The following is a 14,997-nucleotide window of genomic DNA, read 5'->3' as shown; positions in this document are numbered from 1 at the left end:
AATTTGCAGTTTTTCGATAAATTTGCAAAATACGGAAAAGGGGTTGGTGTATTTGGCAACCCACTGACGGGGGAGGCTTCAATTTTCCAGCAATTCTTGATATGTAGCAGATAGAAGAATGTCTATTCTTTTGTCTCCAAGTGGTTTAAAACAAACAAAACAATGTTGTTCCATAATGTCGAATTTTCCAAGAAATGGGCCAAATACGAAAAAGGGGCTGGCTGCCTCTGGGCAGCCCCCTGAGAGGGTAGGCTTTGCTGTGCCATCACTTCTTTAAATGTAGCTGATAGAGAAAGGCCTACTCTTTCGTCTGTAAGTGATTTAAAGAAAATAAACGTTTTTTGTCTCACCTGCAGCAGAGTAAGACTATAGGCGCCGCTTTTCCGATGGCGACGGCGGCGTCAACATCAAATCTTAACCTGAGGTTAAGTTTTTGAAATGACATCATAACTTAGAAAGTATATGGGTCTAGTTCATGAAACTTGGCCATAAGGTTAATCAAGTACTACTAAAGAACCTATAGGAGTTTCATGTCACATGATCAAGGTCAAAGGTCATTTAGGGTCAATGAACTTAGACCATGTTGGGGGAATCAACATCAAAATCTTAACCTGAGGTTAAGTTTTTTGAAATGTCATCAAAACTTAGAAAATATATCGACCTAGTTCATTAAACTTAGACATAAGGTTAATCAAGTATCACCAAACACCCTGCATGAGTTTCACGTCACATGACTAAGGTCAAAGGTCATTTAGGGTCAATGAACTTTGGCCGATTTGGGGGTATCTGTTGAATTACAATCAAAACTTCAAAAGTTTTTTTATCTGATTCATGAAACTTGGACATAATAGTAATCAAGTATCACTGAACATCCTGCGCAAGTTTCAGGTCACATGATCAAGGTCAAAGGTCATTTAGGGTCAATGAACTTTGGCCGAATTGGGGGTGTTTGTTGAATTACCATCATAACTTTGAAAGTATGTTGGTCTAGTTCATAAAACTTGGACATAAGAGCAATCAAGTATCACTGAACATCCTGTGCGCATTTTAGGTCACATGACCAGGGTCAAAGGTCAATGAACTTTGGCCATAACGGGGGTATCTGTTGAATTACCATCATAACTTTGCAAGTTTATTGATCTGAGTTTTGAAACTTGGTCATTAAAGTAATCAAGTATCACTGAATATCCTGTGCAAGTTTCAGGTCACATGATCAAGGTCAAAGGTCATGTGAGATCAATGAACTTTGGCCGCATTGGGGGTATTTGTTGAATTACCATCCTATCTCTGTAAGTGTATTGGTCTAATTCATAAAACATGGAAATAATAGTTACAAAGTATCACTGAACATCTTTTGTGAGTTATAGTAGCTTTTAAAGTCAGCACTGCTGCTATGTTGAATCGCGTGATGCAGGTGAGACGGTCAGAGGCATTCCACTTGTTTACCCATACGAAGCATCATTTTGTCACATTGAGGTTTCCAAAAGGCAAGATATTTTAATAGTCAAGCTTCAGATAAGGGTGGGGTACCTTCGACAGGCTCTTGCGGGACAATGTTTTAAGGTGCCCGAATTATACATAGTCCTGCAAGAGTCGACATGCAGAGCAATGCCTCCTCTAACTTTTCCAAGAGGTTTCATTAACATAAAAGTTGCTTTAATGTGTATAAAAACGCCTTTTGCCATCAGACCCATATTATGTAATATACACTTTTCTAACGCGACGCTAATTACATTCATAATTTTATGCGTGCTGGTCACACCAACAAAGGCGAGGCAAGACCGATTGAGTCTATTGTACTCTTTTGAAAGGCAAGCCAGCGAGCGCATTGTAGTCGGTATCACTAGTGTGACTAGTGACGGATGTTACGGTCTTAAACTGTAAACTCTTTTCAATTCAATTCAAATAAACATTTATTTTCCTCCATTTTACAAAGTTACATTCATTATTGTTCACAAGAATACACTTCAAATCAATTTCTATAAAGAATATAAATAACTTACGTGTAAAGAGGAAGGCGTATGTCCCTAGAAGCATATGCTTGTGGCGGGATACGCCTGTGGACAAATATATACAATACACAAAGAACAATACAAAGATAAGAAGGGCTAGGAAAGGAGAAGAGAAGTAGAAAAGAAAACGGGAAGAAAAGGAGAGAGGGAGAAGGGAGAAGTGAGCAGGAAGGCGGGCGGGCATGAGTTACCAAGTACCGAGCAAGTAGAGCGTACAACCAAGGAGATATCAGGTGATATCTCCTTGGTACAACAATGTATGATGGAGAGAGAGAGAGAGATAAAAAAATAATAATGCCGCAACATTTGCACATTATTCATGTTAACCTAAGATCAAAAGGAATGTAAGGTTTTAGGATATTCAAGCATAGGATGACAAAATTGATTTTTCAATCTTAAATTTTAAGCTAGTTGCTGACAAGGATTTTTTTATGTAGTCTGGAAGATCATTCCATATTTTCGGGCCAGAATAACGGATGTTGTGTTAAAAGATAATCTTTTTGTGTTTAGGAATATATATTTGGTTATTTGTTCGGGTATCAAAATGATGTATATTTGATACATGCGTAAAGAAATCACGAAAATTTTCTGGAATTTGAGAATTTAAACACCTGTACATAAAATTACAATGCTGAAGTTTATTGATGTCGTTAAATTTCAGCAGTTTCTGGGAATGAAATAAAGATTTCGTGTCTGTTGGTGGTATGATGTCGTTCACAGAAATTATACGCACAATCTTATTTTGAAGGGAACATAATTTTTTAAGATGGGTTTGGTATGTGTAAGCCCAGACCAAATTACAATAATAAAAATATGGCAAGATTAGAGAGCAATATAATGTACGCAGGACCGGTTTTGGAAGATAAAAGCTTAGGCGATATATAATTCCGATATTTTTCGCTACCTTGTTTTCAATTTCATTTATGTGAAGTGACCATGTTAAATTACTGTCAATGATAATACCAAGAAATTTTGTATTTTCAACTCTGGGAATAATTTGGTTATTAAGCTAGCTAGCATGGCTAGTGTAACTCGCTCCCTAGCTTATTAAAAATTGTCCAGTGTGTGCGCGCACTGCCTCTGTCATGTCTGTGTTGTTTGTTACCATATGTCTGTACATCAACGCAACGGATGCACGCATAGGATACGGAGGTTGCTTTTTCGGTTATTTTATTTTATCGCAATATCGGGGAATACATTTGGGGGTATTTTCCCTTTATCTAAGCAAGTTAAGACATTAATACTGCCATGAGGCATATCAATGTTCTCGTTAATATAGTCTTTCGTGTAAAATGCATTAATTGTTGACATTAATGAAAAAAAAACAGTACATGAATACATGGGTGTAGAGCAGACACGTACACTCGCGTAAGAGCCAACTTGCACCTCGATGGTATTAAGGGGTGTACGTACGTATCATACACCCCATTTTATCCTTTATTTTACATATTTCACACCCCTCCTGACATATGTTGTGCTCAGAAGGAGGCAAGGTGCAATTTGAAAGGAAATCTGAAAATTTGTGTACAAAACAAATGGAGGGTTTTCCACAAAATCAGCCATTTTGAAGCACGTTTTCCAATTTGAGGATCCCCAGTGAAAGTACAAAAAGACTTTTCAAACTTCCATAACTTGCTTATTTCATTACTATTTTTTATGAACCTTTTTTCAATGGTTCCTGTCATTTTACTCTAATCTATTTTAATCTAATAAGACTGCTTCTTGGTTGGGTTTTGGTTTCCTTTAATGATACTGATCCTTGCTCTATTAGACTTTCTTTATGTACTTCTAACCTTCTTTTGGAATAGTATGCCATTCTTATTCTTCTCTTTTTGTATCCATAGCTTCGGTGATAATTTGGTCACTAAATACATTATCAGCCACCACAAGCAATGGTGGTTGAATTTTACCTTGCGATTTATATTTATACCGTAATCTTCACAAGCCTCCTCGCCAGAGGAGACAGAAGTCCAAAGAGCCAATTCAATAATCACATACACTTATGTTATCTTTCTTTGTTATGGTTGTTAACATGGTTTAATGCTATAAAGTTAGGTGTTAATATAGGTGAAAAAATGGAAACGCCTTACCTTACAATGTGCAAACAAATATAACAAAACATAGACGTTGAAGCTAGCAGTCTGTGTTAGACTTTCAGTAAAACTCAGTGAAACTTCCAAGTTTTAAGGATGATACAGGTAACTTCGATAGCCATTTCGAAATTCCCGCGACTCTTCACCAGGTTAGCTTCGGCGTGTTCACTCTCGTACGTCCGGACTATTTTTTTCTAAAGACAGCTACAATCCCTTTGTCATGTTTGTTATTGAACTGCTACGCATGCTCCTCTAGACATCCGTTCGTTAGCGAATTGGCCATCTAATTTCCTAGTGTCCGAGGGGTACATATTAAGAGTTTGGTCGCAAAAGCTGTTAGGTCCACTTTGGACCATTCCGAAAAAAATAATGTTTTTTACTTCCACCTATTGCAATAATTCTTATGGGAAACCAAATTGTCATGATTTACTACTCTATCTTGTGAACATAAACTTTGGTATAAAAGAAATCTGCCTGTCTTCAAATTTGTTTTCTATATATTTTTGAAAAAAAATATTTTTTTGGACATCATCCCTTTTGCAAACAAACTGAAATTATTCCAGCATCTTTTGATTAAAAAAGCAACTTTTATGAATATTTTCATGTGAATGTCAAATTTTCGTTGGTATCATAAATAATCTATAGGTTTAGGGACAGAAAGCAATTAAATCTATGAAAAATGATGCCTGACCCTTTTTGATAAATGAGCTTTTCTTAAGAGTTTTGTTGCGAAAGGGGTTAGGTCCACTCGAAGAATTTTTTTTGTTCATTCTCCAATATTGTAATATTGTTATGCGAAAGTAAATTTTCGTGATACCCTACCATGAGAACATAAAATCGGGTATTGTACACTGTATGGCCCGTATGGATAAATATTTTTTGTTATTTAATGAGATATATTTCGAAAATATCCTTAGAACCCAAAGTAGAGGAATAAGAGTAATATAGCTTTTTGAAACTACTTTCTTTTGTGGAACTCCTATCGCCCAAAATCTATTTTTTGTGCTGAAAAATGGGTCTAAAATAACATCTAGGTAAAAGCACTTTCTAACTCCAAAAATAATAGTTTTTAAGTACTAATTTCAGGTAATACAAATTGCCTACCCACCTAAACATATGAATAGACACCAAAATCAGAGATAAAGACCACCAAATAAAGAAGTTGAGGCCAAAATTGTGATTTTGGGGTTTTGACGGTCATTTTGAATTTTGGCCGCGGCACACTTTCTTCCAAGACCGAGAGAAAAAATATTGTCATTTCATGTTGAGATACATTACAAGAAACAGATAAAAGCTGTTGCCATATTAAAATGGCAAAAAGGGTATTTTTGACCCATTAATATAGCCCACTCCTACTGAAAGCATGCATATCTGGCTCGATTAACGGGCTTTACCAATTATAGCAGTGCCTTCCTGTACATATAAGGCGTGCGAGTGACACAAGTTTCCACGCCCACGTACATGCTTAAAGGGATGCGCGACCCGGGCTGAAAATATTTATATCCTACTACATAGAGTAGCATTCATTGAGCAAAATGCCAAAAGTTTCATCAAAATCTTGTAACAAATAATGAAGTTATTGAAGTTAAAGTTTGGCAATATTTTTGGGAAAACAGTCGTCATGAATATTGATAAGTGGGCTCATTATGATACATCCCCACTTTCCGTTTTCCTTTGTTATTACATAAAATCATTTTTTCTACGGCACTGAATCAGTTGTCAATAAAAAATTTCTAGTTCTCGGAGGAAAAATTTGAATAAACCTAATTTCATATAATGAAATACCATGGACCTATGGAAATACAAAATAATAAGTGCATGGGGATATGACACCATCAGCCCATCTAACGAATATTCATGACGGCTGTTTTCACAAAATATTGCTAAACTTTGAAATTCGATAACTTTGCTATTTGCCATCTGATTTTGATGGAAATTTTCAGCATTTTGCTCAGTGATTTCTACTCTATTTATTAAGCTATAAATACTTTCAACCCGGAGCATCTCTTTAAGGGATTTTGTGCATGCTCATAGATATTCTGTAGGCTCCTTTTGGTATTCGATATTCTTTTGATACATAAGAGTGGGGTATGTATAAAACTAAGGCTGAATACTTCTTAAAGGGCAACATCTTTGCATAAATCGTGGGGCCCAAAACACGAAGCTTAGCAACGAAAGGAAAACATTTTCTACTATTGTTTGCATTAACTACCATGTACCATCAATCCTGAAAATAAGGGGAAGATTAATCGATAACATTTTTTTTGTGTTACAAGACCCTGTTGGTGTAATTTCTTTACCAAATCGATTCTAAATAAATTCTCCGGGAAGAAGTGACCTTCATCAATCTATCTTTTATATCAAATCGAACATTTGTCTTCTGAGTACGTGTCTGCAGCCTTCGATGCTCGATCTCCCCATTCGTTTTGCTAACACCCTCCCGATCATGGTAATATTGGACGCAGGGAAACAATGCTGAAATGCAGGGCTGTTTCTTGAAATCCGGGTCGTCTGGTAACATTGGCTTCAAAACCAACCAAATGGTGTACACAGATCACATCAATACATTTTTTCCAGATAAGAAATTAATCTGTGAATATTGTCATGATAATTATAATAACCAGAAACTTATAAGACGGATGTCTTTATTAATCAGCTAATGTTAAAAATCTAGGAAGGACGAAGTCATTGATAAATTGAGTTTGTTTTTAATGAATATTTCACTCGGCATGATGGGCATATGACTCTCTGCAAAATAAAGTTACTTGAAACATTTTTTTACAGATATAATTAGAAATGTTCTTGCATTCTTTATATTTCTGCTACACAATATTTTGGAGATAGTCGTTTGAAAGTTACATATAATAATAAGGATTTTTAATGAATGAAGTATGCAAGAGAGGCACTCGCAATATTGTGAGGCTAGATAGTCTTTTGAGAGTTACATATGAATAATAAACATTGCTATTTAATGTAGTATGCAGAGACGTGCGCTGTACACAAATGATGTCACACGGGGAGGTTTGGGATTGGTTCATGGTGCTGATATACAATTAGCGCAGGAGCATTGATATTGTTGTGTAAATTGCATGTTAAAATTGAAAGCCAAACGTGGAAATTTGTCAGGGTGAAGTCCAGAGGTTTATAAAAGAATAATAGTAGGAGCGATCGGGCGGATTCGTGTTTTCAAAAAGCACAATTTTGGTCAAAGTTAAGCTCTGAAACGACAAGTCCCGGGGGGGGGGGTGCACTCGACCAAAAAAATGGTAGGGGTGTGCCGCGAGCGAGACAAAAAAACGGGGGCCTTGGAGCGGGCTTATTGTAAAAAGGAGGGTCCTTAGAACGGATCGCCAGCATGTGAGTACGTGCGTATGGATCCCTATGGAACGGGCATGCGTGCAGTGTAGCTGCAGAATCAAACCCCAGAATCGACAAAGTTCAAACGCACATCAGCAACGACACCCGACGACAAAGAATAAATCCAAGCAACGCCTTGTACAGTTGAATGAATGTTTATTCTCAATATATACATGCACCTTGTGTGCGACGTATCATAAGCGGGTGTATGGGTGTGGTCAATCGTGTGAGAACATGTGTGTGTTCACGTATGGGTGTGTACGTGCGTGTGTGTGTGTGGTTTACAACTTTTGGCTATCTGGGATTTTGACAACTTTCCTCAGGACATAGACTTGAAAATCTTCCTAAAAATGTTGAGATCTTAAAAGCAGGCACACCAGTACAGCATGTGTGTTTTTGATCTTGACTTCTATTCAATTGAGGCTTTCTTTTACATACCCCACTCCACGCCCAAGCTTATCCCCCAAGGTGGATGGTCAAAGACAAGAAACAAAGGACTCTCTATTGACCAAAGTGATTTTCATGGACTTAGTGCGCTTGGGTTGGTCAAGCAGGTATACCACTGCACATACTAACCATAAACATTATATTACATTACAGTAAAGTATAAGTGGACAGGAAGTATACAGAGAGAGATAGAGAGAGAGATAGATAGGGTGAGGGGTGCATAACTATATAAAGCAAAAATATATAATGAAACATTCAATTATAGATAAAAACATTGACTACGACAGAATTTATAACTGGCTACATGAAGTATAAACCAACAATCTACATTTCATCATAAATTTGATAACTTAATGGAATCTGCCGCAACATACCCGGCCCCAAATGAGGCTCTATACCAAAGACTCATTTCGAATATTCTTATAAATGCGGCAGTTATTTTAATGAAGATCAAGCTTAATAAACTACAAAAAAATTCCTTATTGAATTATCATATAAACTTGACTCTGAAGAAGGAAATAAGATTCCTATTGAATAAATCTTCATTGACTAAACTCCCCTTTTCAACAATTCTGCGTGCACGTAAAGTGATTGATTTAGGACTTGTGAAGTATTGCTTACTATTGCCAATGAGCCGCCACATCAACATAAATTATTGCTGAAATATCAAGTTCTTGAATAGGAAAAACACAAAGGATATATTGAATGATGGTTGAATGAGACATTTAAGTTTGCAGCTCAGATGATGGTAATTTATTTCGCAGCTTCTAGCAAGCATAATTTTGAGATTGGCCTCTTGTATTGATTAGGCCCGATGCGCACCTCTACTTGTCGCACGCGTCCATGTTTGTCAGGGTAGGTGTCACATATCCGACCAAGTGGCCACTGACCTCGTGGGAGACTGTCATCAACCATGAGGACCAGATCATCAGTCTTGAAGTTAATTTCTTCTTTTGTCCATTTTTGGCGTTGTTGGAGAATGGGGAGGTATTCCCTGACCCATCTCCTCCAGAATTGGTCCACCAAGTACTGGACCTGCCTCCATCTTCGTCGTAGAAGGCAGTCTTCTTTTGTGAAGATGCCTGGAGGCACAGTCATGTTCCTGTGGTATAACAGGAGATGGTTGGGAGTGAGGGGCTCCAGATCGTTTGAATCTGAAGTCAGAGGAGTTAGAGGTCTTGAATTCAAGATTGCCTCCACTTCAGACATCATAGTGATAAAACCCTCATCCGTCAATATTTGATTCTTCAGAAGAATTCCTAAGATCCTTCTGACGGATCGAATGACTCGCTCCCAGATGCCACCCATGTGGCTGGCACCTGGAGGGTTAAATTTCCAGTCAATTCCTCGTTGGGCCAGGTATCTGTTTACCTTCTTGGAGTTGACTTGGGCCAAGTTTTCCTTTAGCTCGCGTTGAGCACCTCGGAAGTTTGATCCGTTGTCACTCCATATTTTTGCCGGCTGGCCTCTTCGATTAATAAACCTCCTGAGAGCATTGATAAATGTGTCTGTCTCAAGTGAATTGGCTACTTCAAGATGCACAGCCCTTGTAGCCATGCATGTGAAGATACAGCCATACCTCTTCACCTGGGATCTACCTTGCTTGATGAAGAAGGGACCAAAGAAGTCCACACCTGTATTATGGAATAAGGTGTCCCTGGTGTTACCCTTTCCTTCGGTAGATCTGCCATAAACTGGGTTCCGCGAGACACATTCCTCCTCTTGCACTGAAGGCAATGACCCAGAATCCTTCGGACTTCTGCGCCTCCCTTTAAGACCCAATATTTGGACCTAAGGGATGCCCATGTCATCCCTGCACCAGAATGACCCACTTGCTTGTGGTGGTGCTCTATCAGCAACCGTGTCACATGGTGATGATTCGGCAAGATGAGAGGGTGTTTGGCCTCGTCTCCAATCGGAGCTTTGTCAAGTCTCCCTCCTACTCTTAACATCCCATCCTTGATAATGGGATTCAACTTCCTGAGAGAAGTCTTTGATGATGATGACGATCCATTAAAGGCAGATGGAAAGGCCTGCCGTTGTACATGCTGAATGAGTGCTCGTTCAGCCTTCTTCAACTCATGGACTGTCAAATCACCAGTCGATGAGTGCGAGTCATCTTTCTTGACACAGGAATAGAGATGATCCTTGACTCGCAAAATCCTTGCAACTGCCTTTTGTAGGCAGTCCCATGTCAAGTACTTGTTAATCAATGGCTCAATGACTTTGTCCTCAGCAGTAATCGTGAAGACATTCTTCTTGACTTCAGGATCTTCTCCCGATAGTTCGCCATCAAGTGAACCCTTATTTGATTCAGGAGTAATGGGGCACCTCGGCCACTCAGAATCATCTTTCTTCAGGAAGGCTGGGCCATCTACCCATCGACACAACATTGTTGCTGGAACCCCTCTGGAACCATCATCAGCCGGGTTATTCCTTGTGTCAACATATCTCCACTGATCCCTGCTGGTGCATTCTTGGATCTTGGCCACCCTGTTGGCAACAAAGGTTTGAAATCGTCTGCTCTCGTTTGAAATGTAACGAAGAACAGCGGTGGAATCAGTCCAGAAGGTGAAACTGTTGAGAGGGATCCCAATCTCTCTTTCAATGGTCTTGGTGAGTTTAACTGCAAGGACAGCAGCGGATAACTCAAGCCTTGGAATTGACATTTTCTTGATTGGGCTTAATCTTGTTTTACCCATGACAAATGTGACATGAACCTTGCTGCCATCTGTGACACGCAAGTAGGCACATGCTGCGTATGCCCTCTCTGAGGCATCAGAGAACACATGTAAGTGGTACTCTGGACTTTCGAAGTTGTCTAGCTTGTAGCATCTAGCAATCTTCACTGAAGACAAATCTGGCAATTGAGCCTGCCACGAGTCCCATTCTTTGGATTGTTCATCTACAACCTGCTCATCCCATCCAAGGCCCCTTGCACACAGATCCTGCAGAAGGATCTTGGCATTGACAGTGAAGGGGGCCACAAACCCAAGTGGGTCATAAAGGGAACTCGTGGCAGAAAGGATACCTCGTCTTGTGTGAGGTACGTCCTTGCTCGAGACCCTAAATTGGAAGGCATCGGTCTCCATATCCCACAGAACTCCCAGTGTACTCTCGGTAGGCATGTGGTCTTTATCTAAGTCTAAATCTACAATTGATGAAGCACGTTCAGATTGAGGCGAGTCTGACAAGACGTCCATGTCGTTGCTGACCCATTTAGTCAGCCTGAAGCCGCCACGCTGCAATAACTCTCTCAACCGAGATACTAATCTTCTTCCATCTTCTATGGAAGACACAGACTTGAGACAATCATCAACGTAAAAGTTGTCTCTGACTGTCTGACAAGCATCGGGGTTGAAGGCTTCCTTGTTGTCCTCAACTGTCCTCCTAAGGGCAAATGTTGCACAGCTAGGAGAGGACGTGGCACCAAACAAATGCACCAGCATTTGATATTCCTTTGGTTCCTTGGATAAATCACCATCTGGCCACCAAAGAAATCTAAGAGCATCAACATCAGAGGGTGTCACCTTGACCTGATGGAACATGCCCTCAATGTCAGCAACTAGTGCTATCTTCTCCTGGCGGAATCTCATAAGCACACCTACAAGCTTGTTTGTTAGGTCAGGACCACTTAGCAACTGATTATTCAAGGAGATTCCTTGAAACTTTGCTGCGCAATCAAACACAACCCTCACCGTTTCGGGCTTCATAGGGTGCGTCACAGGATGGAGTGGCAGATACCACAAGGGAAAATTTTGCTCAAAGTTCTTTGTCACCTCCTGAGCATGGCCTTTAGACAAATACTCCTTCATTGTCTTTGAGTACTTCACATGGAGATTCTCGTCTCGCTGAAGTCTTCTCTTTAGAGACTTGAGACGAGACTCTGCCAGCCATTTGTTGTTTGGAAGATTGGGAGGTTGGCGTCGCCATGGCAGCCCCAACTGATAGTGCCCATCAGTCAATGTAACAGAGTCTTCCATCATCTGTTTTGCCCTTCGATCCTCAGTGGACTCAGCAGGTTGATCTGCTTCATCTCCTGGCATCTTATCCATCTGCCAGAACCTTTCCAGCTGAAACTGTAGGTGGCTGTCAATGGTCACATTATTGACAGAGCCTTTTCTGGATGTGAACCTGGAACTTGTTGGTCCCATGACTGTCCATCCAAGTGGAGACCGAATTGCATAGGGCTCCTTCCTCCTACCTCTTCGCTCTTCCTCTACCCAGAATGCTTCAGGGACATCAGAGCCAATAAGTAACCTTATGTCACTCTCAGCTACATTTGGGAGTTCTATTCCCCGAAGATGTGGCCATTTGTCCACGTCTTCTTGAACTGGGATACTCTGACGTGAAGTTGGTAACCTATCGATGGTCCATAGCGAAGGCATTTCCAACTCTACATCGCCATTGAGGCTCTGGATGGACAAGGACACCTCCATCCCCTTTTGAGATGAAGCAGTGTTCACAGTTGTCAGCTTGAAGGAGGTGTTCCTACCGACCACCCCAAGCTCATGTATGAGACCATGCTCACAAAGCGATACGTCACTCCCGTTGTCAAGGAGTGCCCATGTCGTAACATCCTTATCTCCATTAACAACTCTGAAGGGCACTACTCTTAAGGAGACTGCCCTTCTGCCACCGACGGCATGGGAGCTACCTTCATTCGATTTCCCGGACCCAAGTTGCAGCTCTCCTTGTTCAGGATTCTTATCCTCCTTTGGCTGGAAGTCCAGATGGATTAGGGTGTGATGCTTCTTCCCGCATCCTTATTTTCTGCAAACGCCCTTGTTTTTACACTCCTTTGCTGCAGGGGACGGTTTCAAGCAGTTGAAGCACAGCTTCTTTTGTTTCCCAAGAGAGTGCCTCTCATTTGATGATTTCCTTTTGAAGTCATCGCAGTTACCTAGTCCATGCCCATTCATACTGCAGCAAGGGCACTTAGCAGTTTGGGTTTCCTTTGCAGTGCTAAAAACTGCACCACCTTTTGGTTTGGTTGAGGATTTTGCTGGCTGCTGTTTACCAGACTGACTCCTACCAATGTGCTTACCAAAGACATTGCTGGCCACCTTCGCAGCCTGTTCCACAAAATCAGTCATATGACTGAAATTTGGAATGACCGCCTGTTCCATAAGTGAGTGAGCCTTCGATGCCCACTGCCCCAGCCTGTAGGTGTACAGGTAAGAGCTCCTGTATCTTGAGTAAGGTTTCTGTCGTACTCATGTCAGCAGTGTACCCTAACTGAGATGTTGTGATCTGGCACCTTCTCATGTCCCTTGCCAGATCCCACAAGGCTTGGCTGTCACTAGACCGTATATGTGACCGTTTCAACACTCTTTCAACATGAGCGCGGGCGACAATGTAGTTGCGACCGAATTGATCTTGAAGAATTGGCTTTGCACGAGCATTCGGTTCCAGAAGGATGCAGTTTTCTATGGCATCGCGCCTTACCTGTGCAGAACTGTATGAGATAATTTAAGCGCATCCTATCATCATTCACTTTATCCCCTATGTTCACCTCAAACGTATTCATGAATTTCCAGTAATCGACTGGATTGCCAGAAAAGGGTTGAATATCTGGTTTGGGCAAACTCATAGCCATAGCAAGCATATTTGCAATTCCTAGATCACTCACCTTATTTGCTGGACCTTTCTTGTCCCCATCATGGCCTGCCTGCTCCTTGTGAGCACCTGCCACGACCTTGTCTGTATTGGGGATAAAATCATTTGCATGTACATTCATTACATTATCCTTGCCCCCTTCAGGAGTTTGTGCCTGTTGGTTGCACCATGCCTGCGTTCTGTGATCTATGTCAGTAATGTCAGGCTCAGGCATTCCTGAAAGAGGCAAATTACTGTTACCTCCTAATACATATTGTTCATTTTCAGCCTCTTGCCACAACGCCGCTTCAGCCCTGGCGTTTTCCAGTTCGTTTTCCGCTTTCATTTTATCCATTTCCTCTTTCAGTTCGAATTCTTTTTTCCTAAGTTCTTGTTCTTTGAGCAATTGTTCTTGTCTTTTCCTTGCAAGCTCCTCCTTTATTCTCGCTTCCCGCAGCCTTGTGCTGGCGGTTGTACTGGCCCTTGATGTTGCCTTCGATGATGTCGACCTTGTGTCGTCCTTCTCGGCAGCAACTTCCATTTTAAGATCTGCGTTTCTTCACACCTTGATACACACAGTCAAAGACGTCCGAAGTTATAAACTCTGAGGGCGTCCAAGAGTTGTAAACATTGAGGTCGTCCAATAGTTGTAAACTTTGAGGTGTAGCTGCAGAATCAAACCCCAGAATCAACAAAGTTCAAACGCACATCAGCAACGACACCCGACGACAAAGAATAAATCCAAGCAACGCCTTGTACAGTTGAATGAATGTTTATTCTCAATATATACATGCACCTTGTGTGCGACGTATCATAAGCGGGTGTATGGGTGTGGTCAATCGTGGGAGCGTGAGAACATGTGTGTGTTCACGTATGTGTGTGTACGTGCGTGTGTGTGTGTGGTTTACAACTTTTGGCTATCTGGGATTTTGACAACTTTCCTCAGGACATAGACTTGAAAATCTTCCTAAAAATGTTGAGATCTTAAAAGCAGGCACACCAGTACAGCATGTGTGTTTTTGATCTTGACTTCTATTCAATTGAGGCTTTCTTTTACATACCCCACTCCACGCCCAAGCTTATCCCCCAAGGTGGATGGTCAAAGACAAGAAACAAAGGACTCTCTATTGACCAAAGTGATTTTCATGGACTTAGTGCGCTTGGGTTGGTCAAGCAGGTATACCACTGCACATACTAACCATAAACATTATATTACATTACAGTAAAGTATAAGTGGACAGGAAGTATACAGAGAGAGATAGAGAGAGAGATAGATAGGGTGAGGGGTGCATAACTATATAAAGCAAAAATATATAATGAAACATTCAATTATAGATAAAAACATTGACTACGACAGAATTTATAACTGGCTACATGAAGTATAAACCAACAATCTACATTTCATCATAAATTTGATAACTTAATGGAATCTGCCGCAACATGCAGGATGCAGCTAGCGCGGCCTCCGCCGGGTGCACTCGCGCAGAGAC

At 40.7% G+C, this 14,997-nt stretch overlaps 1 protein-coding gene across 1 annotated transcript; it reads right to left on the bottom strand.

The window, feature by feature from the left end:
* Nucleotides 1-7,601: 7,601 nt before the first annotated feature.
* LOC121415105 lies at nucleotides 7,602-14,048 on the bottom strand. The gene is made up of 3 exons (XM_041611753.1): nucleotides 13,407-14,048; nucleotides 11,827-12,630; nucleotides 7,602-8,893 (listed from the first exon to the last, which is right to left on the bottom strand). The coding sequence occupies exons 1-3, from the start codon at nucleotides 14,046-14,048 to the stop codon at nucleotides 8,663-8,665; spliced, it is 1,677 nt and encodes a 558-aa protein (XP_041467687.1). The 3' UTR covers nucleotides 7,602-8,662.
* Nucleotides 14,049-14,997: the final 949 nt, after the last annotated feature.

This window comes from Lytechinus variegatus, chromosome 1, assembly GCF_018143015.1.
Source record: "Lytechinus variegatus isolate NC3 chromosome 1, Lvar_3.0, whole genome shotgun sequence".
NCBI classification, from domain to species: domain Eukaryota; kingdom Metazoa; phylum Echinodermata; class Echinoidea; order Temnopleuroida; family Toxopneustidae; genus Lytechinus; species Lytechinus variegatus.
Note: the sequence above shows the minus strand (reverse complement) of the source record. Positions and strands in the feature narration are given on the sequence as shown.